At 41.3% G+C, this 18748-nt stretch overlaps 1 protein-coding gene across 2 annotated transcripts in view; it reads left to right on the top strand.

Moving 5' to 3' along the window:
• ap3b1 (adaptor related protein complex 3 subunit beta 1) overlaps nt 1-11772 on the top strand; it is a 144607-nt gene extending 132835 nt beyond the window's left edge. For both annotated transcript variants that reach the window (XM_012967364.3, XM_012967368.3), the window contains exons 26-27: nt 654-792; nt 11061-11772. In XM_012967364.3, coding sequence (XP_012822818.3) covers nt 654-792; nt 11061-11214 — 293 coding nt within the window. In that variant the 3' untranslated portion in view covers nt 11215-11772. The remainder of the gene's footprint in view (nt 1-653; nt 793-11060) is intronic.
• Nucleotides 11773-18748: the final 6976 nt, after the last annotated feature.

Genomic DNA, 18748 nt, shown 5'->3' with positions numbered 1-18748 from the left:
CAAATATAGGCTGCCATTCTGCTTTCTGGGTGCTAGATACTAGGTTGTATTTTATGTTTCACTTTAGAAAGGAAAACTGTCTGGTTGCTAGGATAAATAAGACTTTGGTAACCAGATGACTGTTGAAATACCAAACTAGAGAGCTTCCGAAAAACCACAAAAAAAAAGACTAATTGCAAATTGTCTCAGAATATTACTGTCTGCATCATACTAAACCCCTTTTATACTATAGAACTTGAAAATTAAAAAAAAATATTCCTTTTTTCAGTTTATTTCATTTTATAGAAATAGTTTACATCATGAAATTGATTGTACAGAACCACTGGCATTTTTGTAGACCGTTGAAGGAAATCTGATTCATTTTGGTTTTTTTTTTAAATATGCAAAATGATTCTAATTTTGTTTTTTTTGATGGGGAGGGTTGCACTTTATTTTATTACAGTTTCTTTTTCTGCTCTGCTAGAAGAAAGTGAAGTGAATGTAGTACAAGAGGCAGGTTGCTTTAGTTCTGGTAACCCACAGCAAGCATCTGACTGATATGATTGTATATCCAGGTGTAACTATATGTTCCAGCAGGTGTGGCAAACTGACATGCATCTCATTCCCTATCTTTATTATCAATATTCCAAATGTTTTGTGTTTTTTATTTACAGGAAAACTGACAGGCATGAATGAAAGCTCAGCTACTATTGCTGTAAACGCAGAATATTCCACTCCTCAGATTATAGGCCAAAGATTTCTACAAGCTGCAAACCTTGGGGTCGTTGCCTCCGGCCAAAACAACATTTACAGGTAAATTGCAAATTAGACTGTGGAATAAAAAACGATTTTCTCTAGACACTTCCTACTTTGCCTCTCCCTTTGGCAACTGTTAATACCATGATTTCACAGACTGACAATATAATAAAGGGAATGTTAAAACTGGGGGTTCACACAGTTCTCTATTTGACCCCTTGGATTACTTCAGAAGATATCGTTGTACCCACTGCTTTACCCAGTTTGCTGTTAGATCTTCCTTCGGCTAACTAACACCAATAATCAAGGCCCCATCAGGAAAGAATAAGAAATTGTAGGCCCAGATGATGTATTTTTATGGTCCCCAGTGGTGCTCCTGCTTGGGACTGTATGGCAGTAGGTGAACTTTATCCCCACCTGTTTCTGGGCAGCAAAGGAAGGCAATAGCTTTACCCCACTGGGACTAACTAAAGGCCCACTGTTGGGAGGGGCAAAATTTCTGATGCCAACATTTGTCCCCCCACCCAGTGATTTAACCTTCCCTTCTCTTTTAAACTATTCAACATCTCTCTTTCTTTCTCTCCCAGCCTATCTAGGGAGACAACAACAAAAGGCACCTCTTATTTTTCAGTTATGGCTTCCTATTAACCTGTTTTGTAGACATGAGCCAAATCTGTTGTCTCCTTTCCTCTCACATGCCACACACTCACATTGCGCCATATTCTCACTGAAATGACAGCTTGCTTTTCTATACTGTGTTTATCCATTCAGTGCTTTTTCTTTTTCACTCTTTCTTCCCGTTTGGTCTGCCTTTTGCTTACTTTCCCCTGCTATTTGCACCATGGCTATTTAGCCATTGTCTTGCATTGCCAAATAATCATTCACTCTTTTTTCCATTTCATGCAATGATTGTTGCAGCACACTGCCACCCCCTCCAGAGGCTCCTTTGTATTCACCGGTCACTCCTCTTTTGCTACCCCACTCGGCAGCCAGTCCCCAGGGCTCAGAGAGGCAGTCTCAAATCCCCAGTCTGTATATTATTGCTTGAGGTCAGCTCTCTGCTCTGTCAAACAGTTGTTCAACTAAAAATGTGTTTCTCCTCCTTAATTACTTACACTCAAACACTACTTTTCCAGAACCGTTTTATTCACTTTGCTTGCCTAAGTTTTTCTCCCAGTTTCTTGCTGTCCCACAAACCCAACTCTTTAAAGATTTTAACCCCAAACTATCCAGTTTTACCCCATCTTTTTTGCAGCACAAAAATAAAACCCAAAAACCTGCAGCTGTGATGGTAGGGAGCATGGTGCTTAAATGATGGTATGTTTGGTATCAGTTACAGAGAACCTTTGCACTCCCAAACATTAGTTTTCAGTGAGCTACCTATCTGTGTGCTTTCCTGCTTTACCCATATATATGTCATACTGATGAATTAATGAAATTTAGGGCAACTTTTTTGGCGAGGTCACTAAACAAGCCGATCTTCTCCCAATATGTCCACCTAAGGTGAGTGATATCAGGCTAATTAGATCATTTGGCCCTAGGGCCACCGTTACTTTGGGTGTGTGGCCACCTTTAATCTTACATAGTAACATAGTAAGTTAAGTCCATCACGTTCAACCATAATGCCTATATCTAACCTCAACTAGTAGTTGATCCAGAGGAAGGCAAAAAACCCCATCTGAAGCCTCTCTAATTTGCCGCAAAAAAATTCCTTCCTGACTCCAAGATGGCAATCGGACCCAGTCCCTGGATGAACTTGTACACTAAGAGCTATCTCCCATAACCCTGTATTCCCTCACTTGTACTGAGAGCTATCTCCTATAACCCTGTATTCCCTCACTTGTACTGAGAGCTATCTCCCATAACCCTGTATTCCCTCACTTGTACTGAGAGCTATCTCCCCTACCCCTGTATTCCCTCACTTGTACTGAGAGCTATCTCCCCTACCCCTGTATTCCCTCACTTGTACTGAGAGCTATCTCCCATACCCCTGTATTCCCTCACTTGTACTGAGAGCTATCTCCCCTACCCCTGTATTCCCTCACTTGTACTGAGAGCTATCTCCCATAACCCAGTATTCCCTCACTTGTACTGAGAGCTATCTCCCCTACCCCTGTATTCCCTCACTTGTACTGAGAGCTATCTCCCCTACCCCTGTATTCCCTCACTTGTACTGAGAGCTATCTCCCAAAACCCTGTATTCCCTCACTTGTACTGAGAGCTATCTCCCATACCCCTGTATTCCCTCACTTGTACTAAGAGCTATCTCCCATAACCCTGTATTCCCTCACTTGTACTGAGAGCTATCTCCCATACCCCTGTATTCCCTCACTTGTACTGAGAGCTATCTCCCCTACCCCTGTATTCCCTCACTTGTACTGAGAGCTATCTCCCCTACCCCTGTATTCCCTCACTTGTACTGAGAGCTATCTCCCATAACCCTGTATTCCCTCACTTGTACTGAGAGCTATCTCCCCTACCCCTGTATTCCCTCACTTGTACTGAGAGCTATCTCCCCTACCCCTGTATTCCCTCACTTGTACTGAGAGCTATCCCCCCTACCCCTGTATTCCCTCACTTGTACTGAGAGCTATCTCCCCTACCCCTGTATTCCCTCACTTGTACTAAGAGCTATCTCCCATAACCCTGTATTCCCTCACTTGTACTGAGAGCTATCTCCCATACCCCTGTATTCCCTCACTTGTACTGAGAGCTATCTCCCATACCCCTGTATTCCCTCACTTGTACTGAGAGCTATCTCCCCTACCCCTGTATTCCCTCACTTGTACTGAGAGCTATCTCCCATAACCCTGTATTCCCTCACTTGTACTGAGAGCTATCTCCCATACCCCTGTATTCCCTCACTTGTACTGAGAGCTATCTCCCATAACCCTGTATTCCCTCACTTGTACTGAGAGCTATCTCCCCTACCCCTGTATTCCCTCACTTGTACTGAGAGCTATCCCCCCTACCCCTGTATTCCCTCACTTGTACTGAGAGCTATCTCCCCTACCCCTGTATTCCCTCACTTGTACTGAGAGCTATCCCCCCTACCCCTGTATTCCCTCACTTGTACTGAGAGCTATCTCCCCTACCCCTGTATTCCCTCACTTGTACTGAGAGCTATCTCCCCTACCCCTGTATTCCCTCACTTGTACTGAGAGCTATCTCCCCTACCCCTGTATTCCCTCACTTGTACTGAGAGCTATCTCCCATACCCCTGTATTCCCTCACTTGTACTGAGAGCTATCTCCCATACCCCTGTATTCCCTCACTTGTACTGAGAGCTATCTCCCCTACCCCTGTATTCCCTCACTTGTACTGAGAGCTATCTCCCATAACCCAGTATTCCCTCACTTGTACTGAGAGCTATCTCCCCTACCCCTGTATTCCCTCACTTGTACTGAGAGCTATCTCCCAAAACCCTGTATTCCCTCACTTGTACTGAGAGCTATCTCCCATAACCCTGTATTCCCTCACTTGTACTAAGAGCTATCTCCCATACCCCTGTATTCCCTCACTTGTACTGAGAGCTATCTCCCAAAACCCTGTATTCCCTCACTTGTACTGAGAGCTATCTCCCATAACCCTGTATTCCCTCACTTGTACTAAGAGCTATCTCCCATACCCCTGTATTCCCTCACTTGTACTAAGAGCTATCTCCCATACCCCTGTATTCCCTCACTTGTACTAAGAGCTATCTCCCATACCCCTGTATTCCCTCACTTGTACTGAGAGCTATCTCCCATACCCCTGTATTCCCTCACTTGTACTGAGAGCTATCTCCCCTACCCCTGTATTCCCTCACTTGTACTGAGAGCTATCCCCCCTACCCCTGTATTCCCTCACTTGTACTGAGAGCTATCTCCCCTACCCCTGTATTCCCTCACTTGTACTGAGAGCTATCTCCCCTACCCCTGTATTCCCTCACTTGTACTGAGAGCTATCTCCCATAACCCTGTATTCCCTCACTTTCGAAGAATCCATCCAGCCCCTTCTTAAAGCTATATAATGTATCAGCCAGCACGACTAATTCGGGGAGGGAATGCCACAACTTCACAGCTCTCACAGTAAAAAATCCTTTCCGAATATTTAAATGGAACCTCCCTTCTTCTAAATGGAGTGGGTGCCCTCGTGTCCGTTGGAAGGACCTACTGGTAAATAAAACATTAGAAAGGTTATTATATGATCCCTTTATATATTTATACATAGTTATCATGTCACCTCTTCTCCAATGTAAACAGACCCAACTTGGGTCTTCTTGCAAGGCAGATATTTGTGTTATGAGAGATCTGATAAACGCCATGCATAATGGACTTCTCTTTATCAGTTCACTAACTATTTTCTTCTAATTTCATCTTCTCCTGGGCAGTAAATAAAATCAAACCTTTTTTCTGTTTCAGTTAAGCAGTCTGTGGTTTGACCATGTTTTTGTCACTGAGCCCCATTGCCCCCCACTATGCATAGACTGCAATGACTTTGTAATAAAATAGTTTAGGGGGTAGATAAAGATTGATAGAGTTATACATTTTTTTTTTATAATATTAATCATTTTAAACATTTATAATATAAACATATAAAAAACACTTTTCGCTGCTGTAAAGGAGTTTTCCATAAAGCAATATACGTTTTTGGTATGAGAGGAAGCAAAGTGACCACCCATGGGTACAGGGAAGAGATGTTTAATTGCCGTCTCTGTATTTTGATACTAAGTCACTCCTTTATGGGTGAATACACCGTTTGGCTTTCTGCTGGGAAGTTTTGCCACTTTGGAAATCCCAGAACCAGTTTGTGTTGACTATCTGGCGAGGGCGCACCCAGGTATTCAGATACCAGGCTGTGTTCAGATTTCCAGGAAGTACACAATGTTAGTAAATAAGGATGCTAAGGCAGGCACAAATGTACTATATTTATGCTACTGATGTCTTTCCATGTGCTAATACTTGCTGTTACTTAGGTTGTGCCATAATCATATTAATTAAGCAATTAACTATACTCTCTTATCCTTCATAGTTAATTATTGAGCACATCTTTGGCTTAATGCAGTGTCAGGGAACTGGCCCTTAGCAGATGTTCAATGAAACTGGCCAGAATAGCACATGCCCTGATCTTACTGCTTTTGAGTTCTGGGTGCTGCAATTTTTCTGCACGGTATGCACTGGGGCTTATTTATCAAAAAGTGAATCCTGAGGTCAGCACAGTCCTCTGGAGTGAGATTCTGCTGTTTGCTTCTGTGGGATTTTTGGGGGTATTTATCAGAGGGTGAAAGGGAGAGTTTACTTGTTGATAAATATACCCCTAAAAATCACATATAAATAAACAGAGAGCAATTCATTTCATCAGAATGCAGCAAGCTCAGAGTTTCACTCAAGTTTTCATGTGCCCAGGCCCGGACTGGCAATCTGTGGGTTCTGGCAAATGCCAGAGGGGCTGCTGTAAGATGCCATAGGCAGTCACTATTTATTTGGCTGGTTGGGCCTCTCTGTACTTTAATTGCCAGGGGGCCTGTTTATAATCCCAGTCCGGGGCTACATATGTCCCTAACTGTATTTGGGAGCAAGGGAGCATTGGCACTGAATACAATTGCCAAAATAAACATGGGGTTATGTTATTAAAAGGCCAAAGTTTGCTGCTGGTCTTATTACCTAAAGCAGTATTTACTGGTCACCTGCTTTAAGGCAAAATATCTTATTGGTTGCTATGGGTTACTGCACCAGGGCAAACCCTGTGGCCTTTATTACATATGGGGTTTAGTTTGCCCAGGTGCAGTATGCTATAGCAGCCAATCAGCAGGAAGAATTTACTGATCACCTATTGCCATGGGTTACTGCACCTGGATGAACTTAGGGCCTTTTATTACATACTGGGGTAGTTACCGTACTACCTTATTCTAATATGTTTGTACTTATTCACATAAGGGCGACTGTTGCGTTTCACATAGTATTATCAGTTACAGCGTATCATGGTGAGTGTGGCACATCTCAGCAGCTCCTGTCACTTGTTACTTGCTTTCTCATTGGCATGAATGACAGTTAGTGGCAGAAAAAGCTCTTCATTTGGTGTTGGCTTGTCCTCCCAGTGTCATCAATTTATGGGAAAGAAATGCCTTCTTTGAAACTCCCAGTAGAGGGCAGCACTGCTATTGCATCCGAATCTGTGACAAACACCCATGATTGAAATTTCCTGGAAAACAAGAACACAGTTAACTGTAGATATACAGCGGGCCAAGGCTCCTCGATTGAAGGCCGAACCTCTAGATGTCTCATTTATTAAAAAGAAAGTAAAAATAATACTTTAAGAAAATAAGGTGAAAGCTGGCCATTTGCTGATTCTCCCTGGTTAATTGATTTCAGCCCCTTGTAACTCACTACAGCCTGAACGCTGTTTATCTGTTTCCTTATATTCTGTACTATTAAAGAAACAGTAGGTGTAAATTAAGATCAAAATGAGTTTTATTCCCTTAAAAATAGTGACCAATACTTTGTAGAGGATTCCTGTTACTTTTTATACCAAATATCATGATCTGTTTAGAGAGTAGTGGGAAAGACACCCTGTTATTCCTTTCATCTGCATGTCCTTGAGAAAGATAGATTTGTTCTGATATGAATACATGTGGCAGGGACATACCATCCCACACCTCTGTGTCCCTTTATAACTAATATATATTAAAACAATTCACACAGTAGGGTTTGATAGCCTAGGAGCCCAGTATTCATATTGGGTTTATTAAACACCCTCAGAAATGTCTTGCCAAGATCAAAAGTGTTTGATTTGGGAATTGTACTGTGTTGCATGTTTGCACACTGCTTGGTCTCCACTTATTTTCTGAGCAGTGGAATATAGAATTAGCAGTAAACCAAGTGCATGGGAGAGCACTGACCATTCAGACGGCATTATATAAAAGGTATCCACTGCATTGGAACTAATGAGCATAATTTATTACATAAGACATGTTTCATTAGCTGTTATATACACTTAATGGCTAAATAATGAAATCTGCTTAATGCCTATTAGACCCATGTACGAGGACAGTCAGTAACAGTCAGGTGTCCATCTTTGGACATGACATAGAGCTTGCCTTTGGCACTTTGGGAGTTGTAGTTCAGAGCTGCTGGAGGGCCGTAGTCTGACATACACAAATGCAGTAGGTTGTGTTGGGGGGCTGCTCATACCACTTGCAAGTTTACATTTCCCACCCCACTTTTTATAGTGTCATTCTGCTGTGGCGGAATGATGGTGGTCCCATTATTTTTCTTGCACATTTGTCAACTCTTGGCTAATTATTTCTCTATGGCTAAGGCAGGGCACTGCATCGCCTCGACCGCTTTGTCGCTAATAGGATTCTGTCTGCTTCAGCAGGCAGTAATTGAAGGCTTCATGTTGAGAGACCAAATTTTAGCCCTATTAGTCCTTTGTCACAGCTTCTGGCAACCACCAGGACATATTGGGGGGGAAAAGACAATTAGCCCGAGGAGGGGAAAAGCACCAGCCGGGGGGGGTTCTTATAAATGGGGTTCTCTCTGCCACAATCCCTTATATCATTCTCCTCTCTAAGAACTTTCAGCATCATATCCGCCACTTTGTGCTGAATGTGGAGCCACGGAAAGATAGAAATGACAGCTTATATTCCGGCATGCCTAGATCCAGGCTCACAATAAAGTGCTGCTTATTATTGGAATCCTAATGAATCATCTTCAGTCCACTTTATTATCTGCCCCCACCCTTTCCCATATAAACCTGATAATGCCCAGCGGTTTGTATAAAGCCATCATCTGTGTACTTATGGCATGATAATGGGATGTGTGTCTGTCTGTCCAGCTGAACCAGTAGAACCATCAGAGATCTGTGGGGTTTATATTGGAATCATGGTGATGTTGGTATATAAAATCATGTGAATATGGCAGCCAAGCAAGATGCACTGTAAATGAATTATACAAACATGAATTCACATAGATAATACATTATGGTATTAAGGTAAAAATTGTAGAGGATGTTTATATAAATATATATTAGAAAAATCAAATCATCTGTCTTGGAAAATATAATGCAGGAATGTTAAACACACAACCCTGTAGATGCTGAGAACTATAAATCCATAATTCTCTGCCAGTATTTTATAAACATAGTGCCTGTAAATGTCGAACCAGTGAATGCGTTTTTTGGAGCAAAGAAAGAATTATCTTGATTAGAAGTAGAAGCAGACTTAAGGAAAACTAAGGATATCCTCTCCCACCTAAAGCTGAAAAAATGATATAAATCCAACCTGCAGCCCCCCGGCTGCCTGTAGAGCAGGGAGCCACAGTTCCTCTACAGCTGGATATTATACACTGAAAATATCTTACAATTATAACATAATTTTGCAACACCCACCAGCAAACCTGCAATGAGCTCCCAGTTGCACTGGGTACTCTGTCTCATTGTACCAGCACGGGAGTCTAAAGAACTAGGTGCTATGGCACCCCATGCACAAACTCTGCTGCTGCCCAGACAGCCAATTGCAACTTAAAGTCAAATCTGTGTCATTTTATGATCATTTTCCTGTATCCCAACAGCAGAGTAGTAGCCGGGAGACCAGTTTGGACAACCCCAGTTTGTCATTTGCGCTTCTGTTATATTGCCCTCCTTCTGTAACAGCCATAATAATATAAACTTCATATGCAAGAGTCGGCTATTTAGGTTGTTTATCCCCTTAAATATATATGTAATACGTTGCCTTACTGGATAAATATATATATACAAACAATAAAACTGCCATATTTAGGCATATTCCCAAACCTTCCCGTCAGCAAACAAAAGAAGAGACCAACAGCAGCTGAATTTGTACTTAATAAAAAATATCTGCACCTTACATTGAAAAACAATATGCAGGACAGATTTGTCTTTTTAAAGACCCATGTAATGAAATATAATATCTAAAGAAGTAAAGCCCATGTTTAGACGTGGGCATGGGCACGATCGCTGTTGGCCACTGTACGCCTGCCCGCGCTAACAGCACAGGTTTCACAATAATCGCGCTCGGGATAATATTATTTTATTTGCTCTGCTTTTGTTTGCAAAATATCCACCATACGTCGCCCCATTAAAGTGCGCTACAATAAATATTGATTCTGCTTCTGCTTAGAAAATAGTATAACCATTATTGTATATAAACTGGTTAACAAGATTTAAATTACTTGTTATGCTTTCCCCCTAACTAGTGTAATGCGTTAAGAGGTTTTGATGTGATTAGAAAAAATAAAAAAGAAATTACTTCTCATTTAAAAAGAATCTGTTTCCTGCTTAAGTGGCTAATATTTTAATTAAGTCTGGTGTGAAGTTTTTTTTTTTTTTTTTGAGTATCTTCAATAAACTCCCTCTTTTATGTTGATGGTAATTAAAGAGATCCCCGCAGACCGCAGTATGTGCTTTGCAAAGCCCATGCTAATTGTCAGACATGAGGCACTGACCAGTTGGCTTTGCTATTGAATAGCCGGAGCCGTGCTGTCAGCAGAGCAGTTGTATTTTTGTGCATTGTGCGCCGTTGTCAGGGCTAAGCGAGCCCTATTGTGGCTGAAGATGTTTCACAAATTGAGGCAGATGGCTCCGATTGAGACACGTGTCATTCAGAAAGGGGGATAGGAGATTGGTCTCCAGTTTGGGTCGGAGAAGGTCACAGACCTGCTCCCATACTTGTTAGTGTTTTCAAAAGGCCATGTGCAGCAACTTCATTGTTCCGAAGTTAGTGAGTGTGGGGAACATGGGCAGGGGGGGCTTCTACTTTGCCTTGCCTACGGAGGGTCCCCTTTGTCCTCTCACCTTCGCTCATTTCTTGCTGTGCTTGCAGAATGAATTAACGGGATTGACAGAAGTTCTTTGTAGCCAAAATGGTCTTTTCAGTCAATTGGGAGCACATAAATGGACAGTTGTGCTTCTAATTACATGTAATTGGTGGGATTTCCATGTCTTGGAATTTTACAACGTTGGCTGTCCCCGTCCTCTGCCCTTAATGTTAACGTTGACTCCCATAGATGTACTGAATGCACGGCATTGGCAGAGCACTCGTAACAACGCTAGTAATTTGGTTTATTTAGATATCCCCTACCCTAGCCTAGGGCTGCTGCTGATTATGTAGCAGATTGGTGGATATTTGACACGCGTGTGTGTGCACGGTGCTGCCGGCCATAATGACAGTAATATGGTTTAGTAAATATACCAGTTGCGGTGTACAAAAAGGCACAGAATTGACCCGTGCTTTCTGATGCTGTTCATCATTTTCTGTAGAAGGGGAACCGTGTTTCTCTGCCATCGACTCTACCTCACCCCTCTTGTTTTTTTCCATTTTATAGATTTGCAGCTAAAACTGTGCACAGTGGGTCGCTGATGCTGGTCACAGTGGAGCTGAAGGGAGGCTCGGCAGCACAGCTCATCATAAACACGGAGAAAACGGTGATTGGCTCTGTTCTGCTGCGGGAGCTGAAGCCTGTCCTGTCCCAGGGGTAACCAGCTTACATCTGGACTTCAGAGTCTGGCACAAAACAAAAGTGCTTGGCATCTACTACCGCTGCCTTTCATTTATAATAATAGCTCTTCCATCTGCCAGCAGTGGGGAGAATACACTCTGGACAATCTTGTCTCCTGCTTTAGAATGTTAGTATCTATCATGTATGCAAGCGCTAGTCATAGTTCTGCTTGCTAACCCAAAATCAGATGGTTCTCTGTCAGGTGTCTCTGCTATTACACCAATTTGCCGTTTGGAACATTGCCTTCTCATAGCAACCCTCTGTTTCAGTGGGGGTGGAAAAACTTAAAATATTCAGGCAATAGAAACTCCAGCCTTCAGCTGGGGGAAAAGATCCAATTCACATTCTGTAAACCCACAGCCCACATGGCTTTCCAGTACTTGGGACTAAAATGAATGGCTTGGCAAAAGCCGGCTCGACGGCATCCAGCTCTTCATTCTTCTTTTTAAAATGTCTGCACTTCTGATGATTATATTTGTTTGAAATCATTGTTCAGTGTTTTTGTTCAGGTATTTCAATAAATTTCCTATCAAACAGGTGGCTCGGGGCATTATTTCTCAACCCATTTCATGTTGCTACTGTCGCCACGTGTTTTCTCATTTACAGCCAGAGAATGGCACTTCAGAGAAGGCAAAAGAAAGAAAATGCTCTGAAAGAGGAGAAAGGATACACTTACTCACAAAGCTGTGCTTATTAATGCTTATTATCGCTGCAGCAACAAATGTAATTGGGTAGAGTGCCTATGCCTAGCTATGGGAAATGTCAGGGAATTCTGGGTATTGTAGTTCCTCTCCTCTTAATTTGGGCTTTGTAAGGCCACTCCTTTAGTGCAGTTTGTGCATAGCGTGGCAAACATATTCTTGTGCTTTGCCTAAAAACTTGGCTATGGCTTTATTTTATGAGGCAATTAGTTTTTAGTTAGTAACCAAGATTTGCTTTGGGGTTTGATATTTTTCACGCAAATTAGGGCTGAGTCCAGCTATTGGTTCAGCAAATCCCAGCAGCGCACGACAGACTGCATATGGGCCGAAACACACTCACTTTATTGTACAGGTATGGGGTCCGTCATCTAGAAACCCAGTATCCAGAAAGCTCTGAAGTACAGGGAAGCCATCTCCCATAGAGTCCATATTAATTAAATAATTTTAATTTTTAAAAATGATTTCCTTTTTCTTAATAATAATAAAAAAGTCTGTTGTACTTGACCAAAACTAAGATATAATTAACCTCACTGGAGGCAAAACAATCCTATTGGGTTTAATGTTTAAAATATGGGCATCGTGCTTACATGCTTCTCTAAGGGTTTATATTACACATGTACCTAATACATAATATACCCATAGTCCCTCCCATGAAATTAACAGAATATGATTTCAAATATTTAATTTGTTAAAAACATAAGTTATTGACCAAATTTGTAAAATTAAATACAGGTAAAGGACCCGTTATCTAGAATGCTCGGGACCAAGGGTATTCCGGATAAGGGGTCTTTCTGTAATTTTGATCTCCATACCTTAAGTCTACTAAAAAATCAATAAAACATAAAATAAAACCCAATAGGATTGTTTTGGCTCCAATAAGGATTATTTATATCTTAGTTGGGATCAGTTACAAGGTACTGTTTTATTATTACAGAGAAAAAGGAAATCAGTTTTAATATTCTGAATTATTTGATTAAAATGGAGTCTATGGGAGATGGGCTTTCTGTAAGTCAGAGCTTTCTGGATAACGGGTTTCCGGATAAGGGGTCCCATACCCGTAATGTGATATCCAGAAACCTGTTTTTCTGAAATTACAGGAAGCCCATCTCCCATAGACTTCTTTATAATAATTCTCATTTTTAGAAATGATTTCCTTTTTCTCTGTAATAATAAAACATTACCTTGTACTTGACAGTAACTAAGCTGCATGAATCTATATTGATGGCAATAATTTAATGAATGTTCCAAAATATGGAAAGATCCCTTATCCAGAAACTCCATTTAACTGGTTCAGCATTTTTCTGTTTGTTTTGTTCTTGCTAGCAGAATGGGAAACTGTATTGGATGAAAGGAACATAATGTCCAGCCAATTGCTCTTGGTGTGAATGTGTGACTCCTACATGTGGATGTTCAATCCCAACACGCAATTGCTGGTGTCCATTCCACTGGCCCATTGTGAAGGCAAAGTGGAATTTAGGCCAATGGATGCAGAAAGGGTGCAGCAGTGATATCCACAAAGGGAAAGTGTGAAGAAACCCGTTGATTAATGACTCTGTCCTAGACTGTGAAGTCAATATCAGCTCATTGTATGAAAGCTAATTAGTAAACTCAATTCAGCCTCACAATGTAACCTTCAGCTGGATATTATGACAGTACAGCCTCAGTGCTTTATATCAGGGCGGTTCCATTTAGACAGGAATTCTTAACCTATTATTTGGGACCCAAACTGGGTGGCCAACTGACCACATCAGCTTCAGAACCAGGGCAAAACATTTGGTCAAGTAGCCCTCCCATTTCCTGTATGAATAAGGTTAGGAAAACCGCACTGGGATCCATGTGGCCCACCCCTCAAGAGGTTGTTCTCACCGACATGCGCTCAGGCTGCACTTTTTTTGACATGGCTATTTTATTATAATCTGGCCCCTGAACATTCAAAATAATACATAATTAGCCCCATAAATGCTCAAGGTTGGACAGTACTCTGCTCAGTGCTTCAGTTTGTACTGTCTGTATTATACAGGGATTGGATTTATTATACAGAAAGCTCCAAATTACGGAAAGGCCATCTCCCACCGACTTCATTTTAATCACATTTTTAAAAATGATTCCCTTTTCTCTGTAATAATAAAACAGTACCTGTACTTGATCCCAACTAAGATATAATTACCCCTTATTGGGGGCAGAACAGCCCTATTGGGTTTATTTAATGGTTAAATGATTCCCTTTTCTCTGTAATAATAAAACAGTACCTGTACTTGATCCCAACTAAGATTTAATTAATCCTTATTGGGGGCAGAACAGCCCTATTGGGTTTATTTCATGGTTAAATGATTCCCTTTTTCTCTGTAATAATAAAACAGTACCTTGTAATTGATCCCAACTAAGATATAATTACCCCTTATTGGGGGCAGAACAGCCCTATTGGGTTTATTTAATGGTTAAATGATTCCCTTTTCTCTGTAATAATAAAACAGTACCTGTACTTGATCCCAACTAAGATATAATTACCCCTTATTGGGGGCAGAACAGCCCTATTGGGTTTATTTAATGGTTAAATGATTCCCTTTTCTCTGTAATAATAAAACAGTACCTGTACTTGATCCCAACTAAGATATAATTACCCCTTATTGGGGGCAGAACAGCCCTATTGGGTTTATTTAATGGTTAAATGATTCCCTTTTCTCTGTAATAATAAAACAGTACATTGTACTTGATCCCAACTAAGATATAATTACCCCTTATTGGGGCAGAACAGCCCTATTGGGTTTATTTAATGGTTAAATGATTCCCTTTTCTCTGTAATAATAAAACAGTACCTGTACTTGATCCCAACTAAGATTTAATAAAACCTTATTGAATGTAAATCCTATTGGGTTTAATTAATGTTTAAATTGTTTATTTAGTAGACTAAGGGGCATATTTATTATACTGTGTAAAAAACGGCAAGAAAATTCACCACACATCGCCAGGTTTTTTTACGTGTTTTTACGCCATTTTTCCGGTGAATTAGTTTTACACAGCATAATAAACATGCCCCTAAAGGTACGGAGATTCAAATTATAGGAAAACCCCAGGTTCCAAGCATTCTGGATAACAGGTCCCATACCAGTATACAAATTCTGTCGATCAGTAGCATTCATGACATCCTTCCCTACAAACATCTCTGATTTTAGGGGTTCTGCACAATCTGGAATCCGACTGGGGGCTTTACACTCTAAAATCTTTGCTTTGAAGCAGTGACTAAAGCTGTGGTGCTACGTGTTATAAAGCTCAATTTCATCAATGTGGGACCAAGTACTATCCTTCCATTATTCCTATATAGGTTTGGTTGTATGATGCAGCTTCTTAAAGAAAATTTATATAGGAAAAAAAGTAATATAGAAATGAAAAAAACCTAATAATAACGGCTTTGCAAGGTTCCCGCCTAATTCATTCAGAGGTTATTGTATAGTGGTCTAAAAGGTTCATCAGAATATAACATATACCCAATTAGAGAACTGTGGGGTAATGACTGAGCCCACACCCCACATTTTTTAGTAGTTTCCCAGCCCCTGACCTTTTGCCCACCCAGTAACCAGAAATTGGCAGGAACATAAAGAAATGAGCACCGTCACCCAAGGAAAAAAATGTTCTACTGCTTCCATACAGAGCGCCAGTTATTCACAATACTATATGTTCGGGGGCCAGATTATGATATAACTCTATATGTCACCCAAAGAGGATTGCGCTCTGCAGCAGGCCAAAGGCCATAAAATCTGTTGAGGGCCACATCCAGCCTATGGGCCCCTAGTTAGGCAGCCATGTTTATCTGACTTAACCTGAGCAGCAAGGTAATTAAACCCTCAAGCCCGTTCACTTGTATCTCCAGCTCTAATTAAACCAAATGTATCTTCATTACATTATACTATGACCACGTGTTCCCAAGTATATAGCAGCCCAATACACATCACTTTTTTATTGGGCACAATGTATTTAGTTACAGTGGCTTGCAAAACTATTCGGCCCCCTTGAACTTTTCCACATTTTGTCACATTACAGCCACAAACATGAGTCAATTTTATTGGAATTCCACATGAAAGACCAATATAAAGTGGTGTACACGTGAGAAGTGGAACGAAAATCATACATGATTCCAAACAGTTTTTACAAATAAATAACTGCAATGGGGTGTGCGTAATTATTCAGCCCCCTGAGTCAATACTTTGTAGAACCACCTTTTGCTGCAATTACAGCTGCCAGTCTTTTAGGGTCTGTCTCTACCAGCTTTGCACATCTAGAGACTGAAATCCTTGCCCATTCTTCTTTGCAAAACAGCTCCAGCTCAGTCAGATTAGATGGACAGCGTTTGTGAGCAGCAGTTTTCAGATCTTGCCACAGATTCTCCATTGGATTTAGATCTGGACTGTGACTGGGCCATTCTAACACATGGATATGTTTTGTTTTAAACCATTCCATTGTTGCCCTGGCTTTATGTTTAGGGTCGTTGTCCTGCTGGAAGGTGAACCTCCGCCCCAGTCTCAAGTCTTTTGCAGACTCCAAGAGGTTTTCTTCCAAGATTGCCCTGTATTTGGCTCCATCCATCTTCCCATCAACTCTGACCAGCTTCCCTGTCCCTGCTGAAGAGAAGCCCCCCCCAGAGCATGATGCTGCCACCACTATATGTGACAGTGGGGATGGTGTGTTCAGAGTGATGTGCAGTGTTAGTTTTCCGCCACACATAGCGTTTTGCATTTTGGCCAAAAAGTTCCATTTTGGTCTCATCTGACCAGAGCACCTTCTTCCACATGTTTGCTGTGTCCCCCACATGGCTTGTGGCAAACTGCAAACGGGACTTCTTATGGTTTTCTGTTAACAATGGCTTTCTTCTTGCCACTCTTCCATAAAGGCCAACTTTGTGCAGTGCACGACTAATAGTTGTCCTATGGACAGATTCCCCCACCTGAGCTGTAGATCTCTGCAGCTCGTCCAGAGTCACCATGGGCCTCTTGGCTGCATTTCTGATCAGCGCTCTCCTTGTTCGGCCTGTGAGTTTAGGGGGACGGCCTTGTCTTGGTAGGTTTACAGTTGTGCCCTACTCCTTCCATTTCTGAATGATCGCTTGAACAGTGCTCCGTGGGATGTTCAAGGCTTTGGAAATCTTTTTGTAGCCTAAGCCTGCTTTAAATTTCTCAATAACTTTATCCCTGACCTGTCTGGTGTGTTCTTTGGACTTCATGGTGTTGTTGCTCCCAATATTCTCTTAGACAACCTCTGAGGCCGTCACAGAGCAGCTGTATTTGTACTGACATTAGATTACACACAGGTGCACTCTATTTAGTCATTAGCACTTATCAGTCTATGGGCAAGTGTCTGCACTCAGACCAAAGGGGGCTGAATAATTACGCACACCCCACTTTGCAGTTATTTATTTGTAAAAAATGTTTGGAATCATGTATGATTTTCGTTCCACTTCTCACGTGTACACCACTTTATATTGGTCTTTCATGTGGAATTCCAATAAAATTGACTCATGTTTGTGGCTGTAATGTGACAAAATGTGGAAAAGTTCAAGGGGGCCGAATACTTTTGCAAGCCACTGTACCTACTAACAAAAACAAAAAATCTTGTTGTCCTGAAAAGACCTAAAAGTAACACAGAAGTTAGGGAACCTTCTGTGCTTTCTAATTGCCAGTAATTCTGGTTTGTACGCTATGAACGAACAAAGGGAAAATTGTGATTTAATTGGGCTGTGTTGTGGGTATGTGTGTTGCACTGTTCCTGCATCAGGGAGTTGGTTTCGGTGCCGCGGCGGTGGCTCGCCATAAATAAATCCTCTTATATTTTTCTTATGAACACCTGTTAGATCATCTGTCAGCAAAGCAATGCTCACATTTATCACAGCATGGTACTTATTCTGCCTCCATCCATTTCCAACTGATTTCACCAGCAGATCACTAATAGCCCAGCGTAATTGTTCCTATCCACCCAGGGTTACAGCTTGCAGAGACAACATTTCTCTACTTGACACAATTTCATACATAATAAAGAAGTTAAATGCAGTGAAAGTTTCTTTTTGTTATCATTTGCTTCTCGGCTTTTCCAATAAAGCCAAATTCATAGCAGTCTTTCCAGTCCTGGTGTTGCTATTGGTCCAGGGGTGGGAATGGGCCATCAATTGCCTCTCTTTGAGAAACAGGTCTTACAGTCGGACATGTTATGGCTCTGTGTGCATCTATTTTGGGTTAACAGCCCAGAGCTGGTTTTAGGGAAAGGGACCAAAAGGGCCACCGTGAGAAAGAACCAGCCGTGTGTCTTACACTCCGAGCCCTGTCTCCTTATAATGGGGCCTCACCCTTCCTGCATTCCCTGCACCCCTGTCCCATAACTCTATCCCTGTAGTAGCCCTTCTGAATTATATTTGGGGAGTAGGGTGTTCTAAGAGCAGAAAACTCACCAAGTTAATGTAAGGACATTGCTATGATGTACATACAGTATAACATGTATGTAATTAAACTCACCAATCAGACATATAACATGTATGTAATTGAACTCCCCAATCAGACATATAACGTGTATGTAATTGAACTCCCCAATCAGACATATAACATGTATGTAATTGAACTCCCCAATCAGACATATAACATGTATGTAATTGAACTCCCCAATCAGACATATAACATGTATGTAATTGAACTCCCCAATCAGACATATAACATGTATGTAATTGAACTCACCAATCAGACATATAATGTGTATGTAATTGAACTCACCAATCAGACATATAACGTGTATGTAATTGAACTCACCAATCTGACATATAACGTGTATGTAATT

Source organism: Xenopus tropicalis, chromosome 1 (genome assembly GCF_000004195.4).
Source record: "Xenopus tropicalis strain Nigerian chromosome 1, UCB_Xtro_10.0, whole genome shotgun sequence".
Taxonomy (NCBI): Eukaryota; Metazoa; Chordata; class Amphibia; order Anura; family Pipidae; genus Xenopus; species Xenopus tropicalis.
This window is presented reverse-complemented; position numbering and strand designations above follow the sequence as displayed.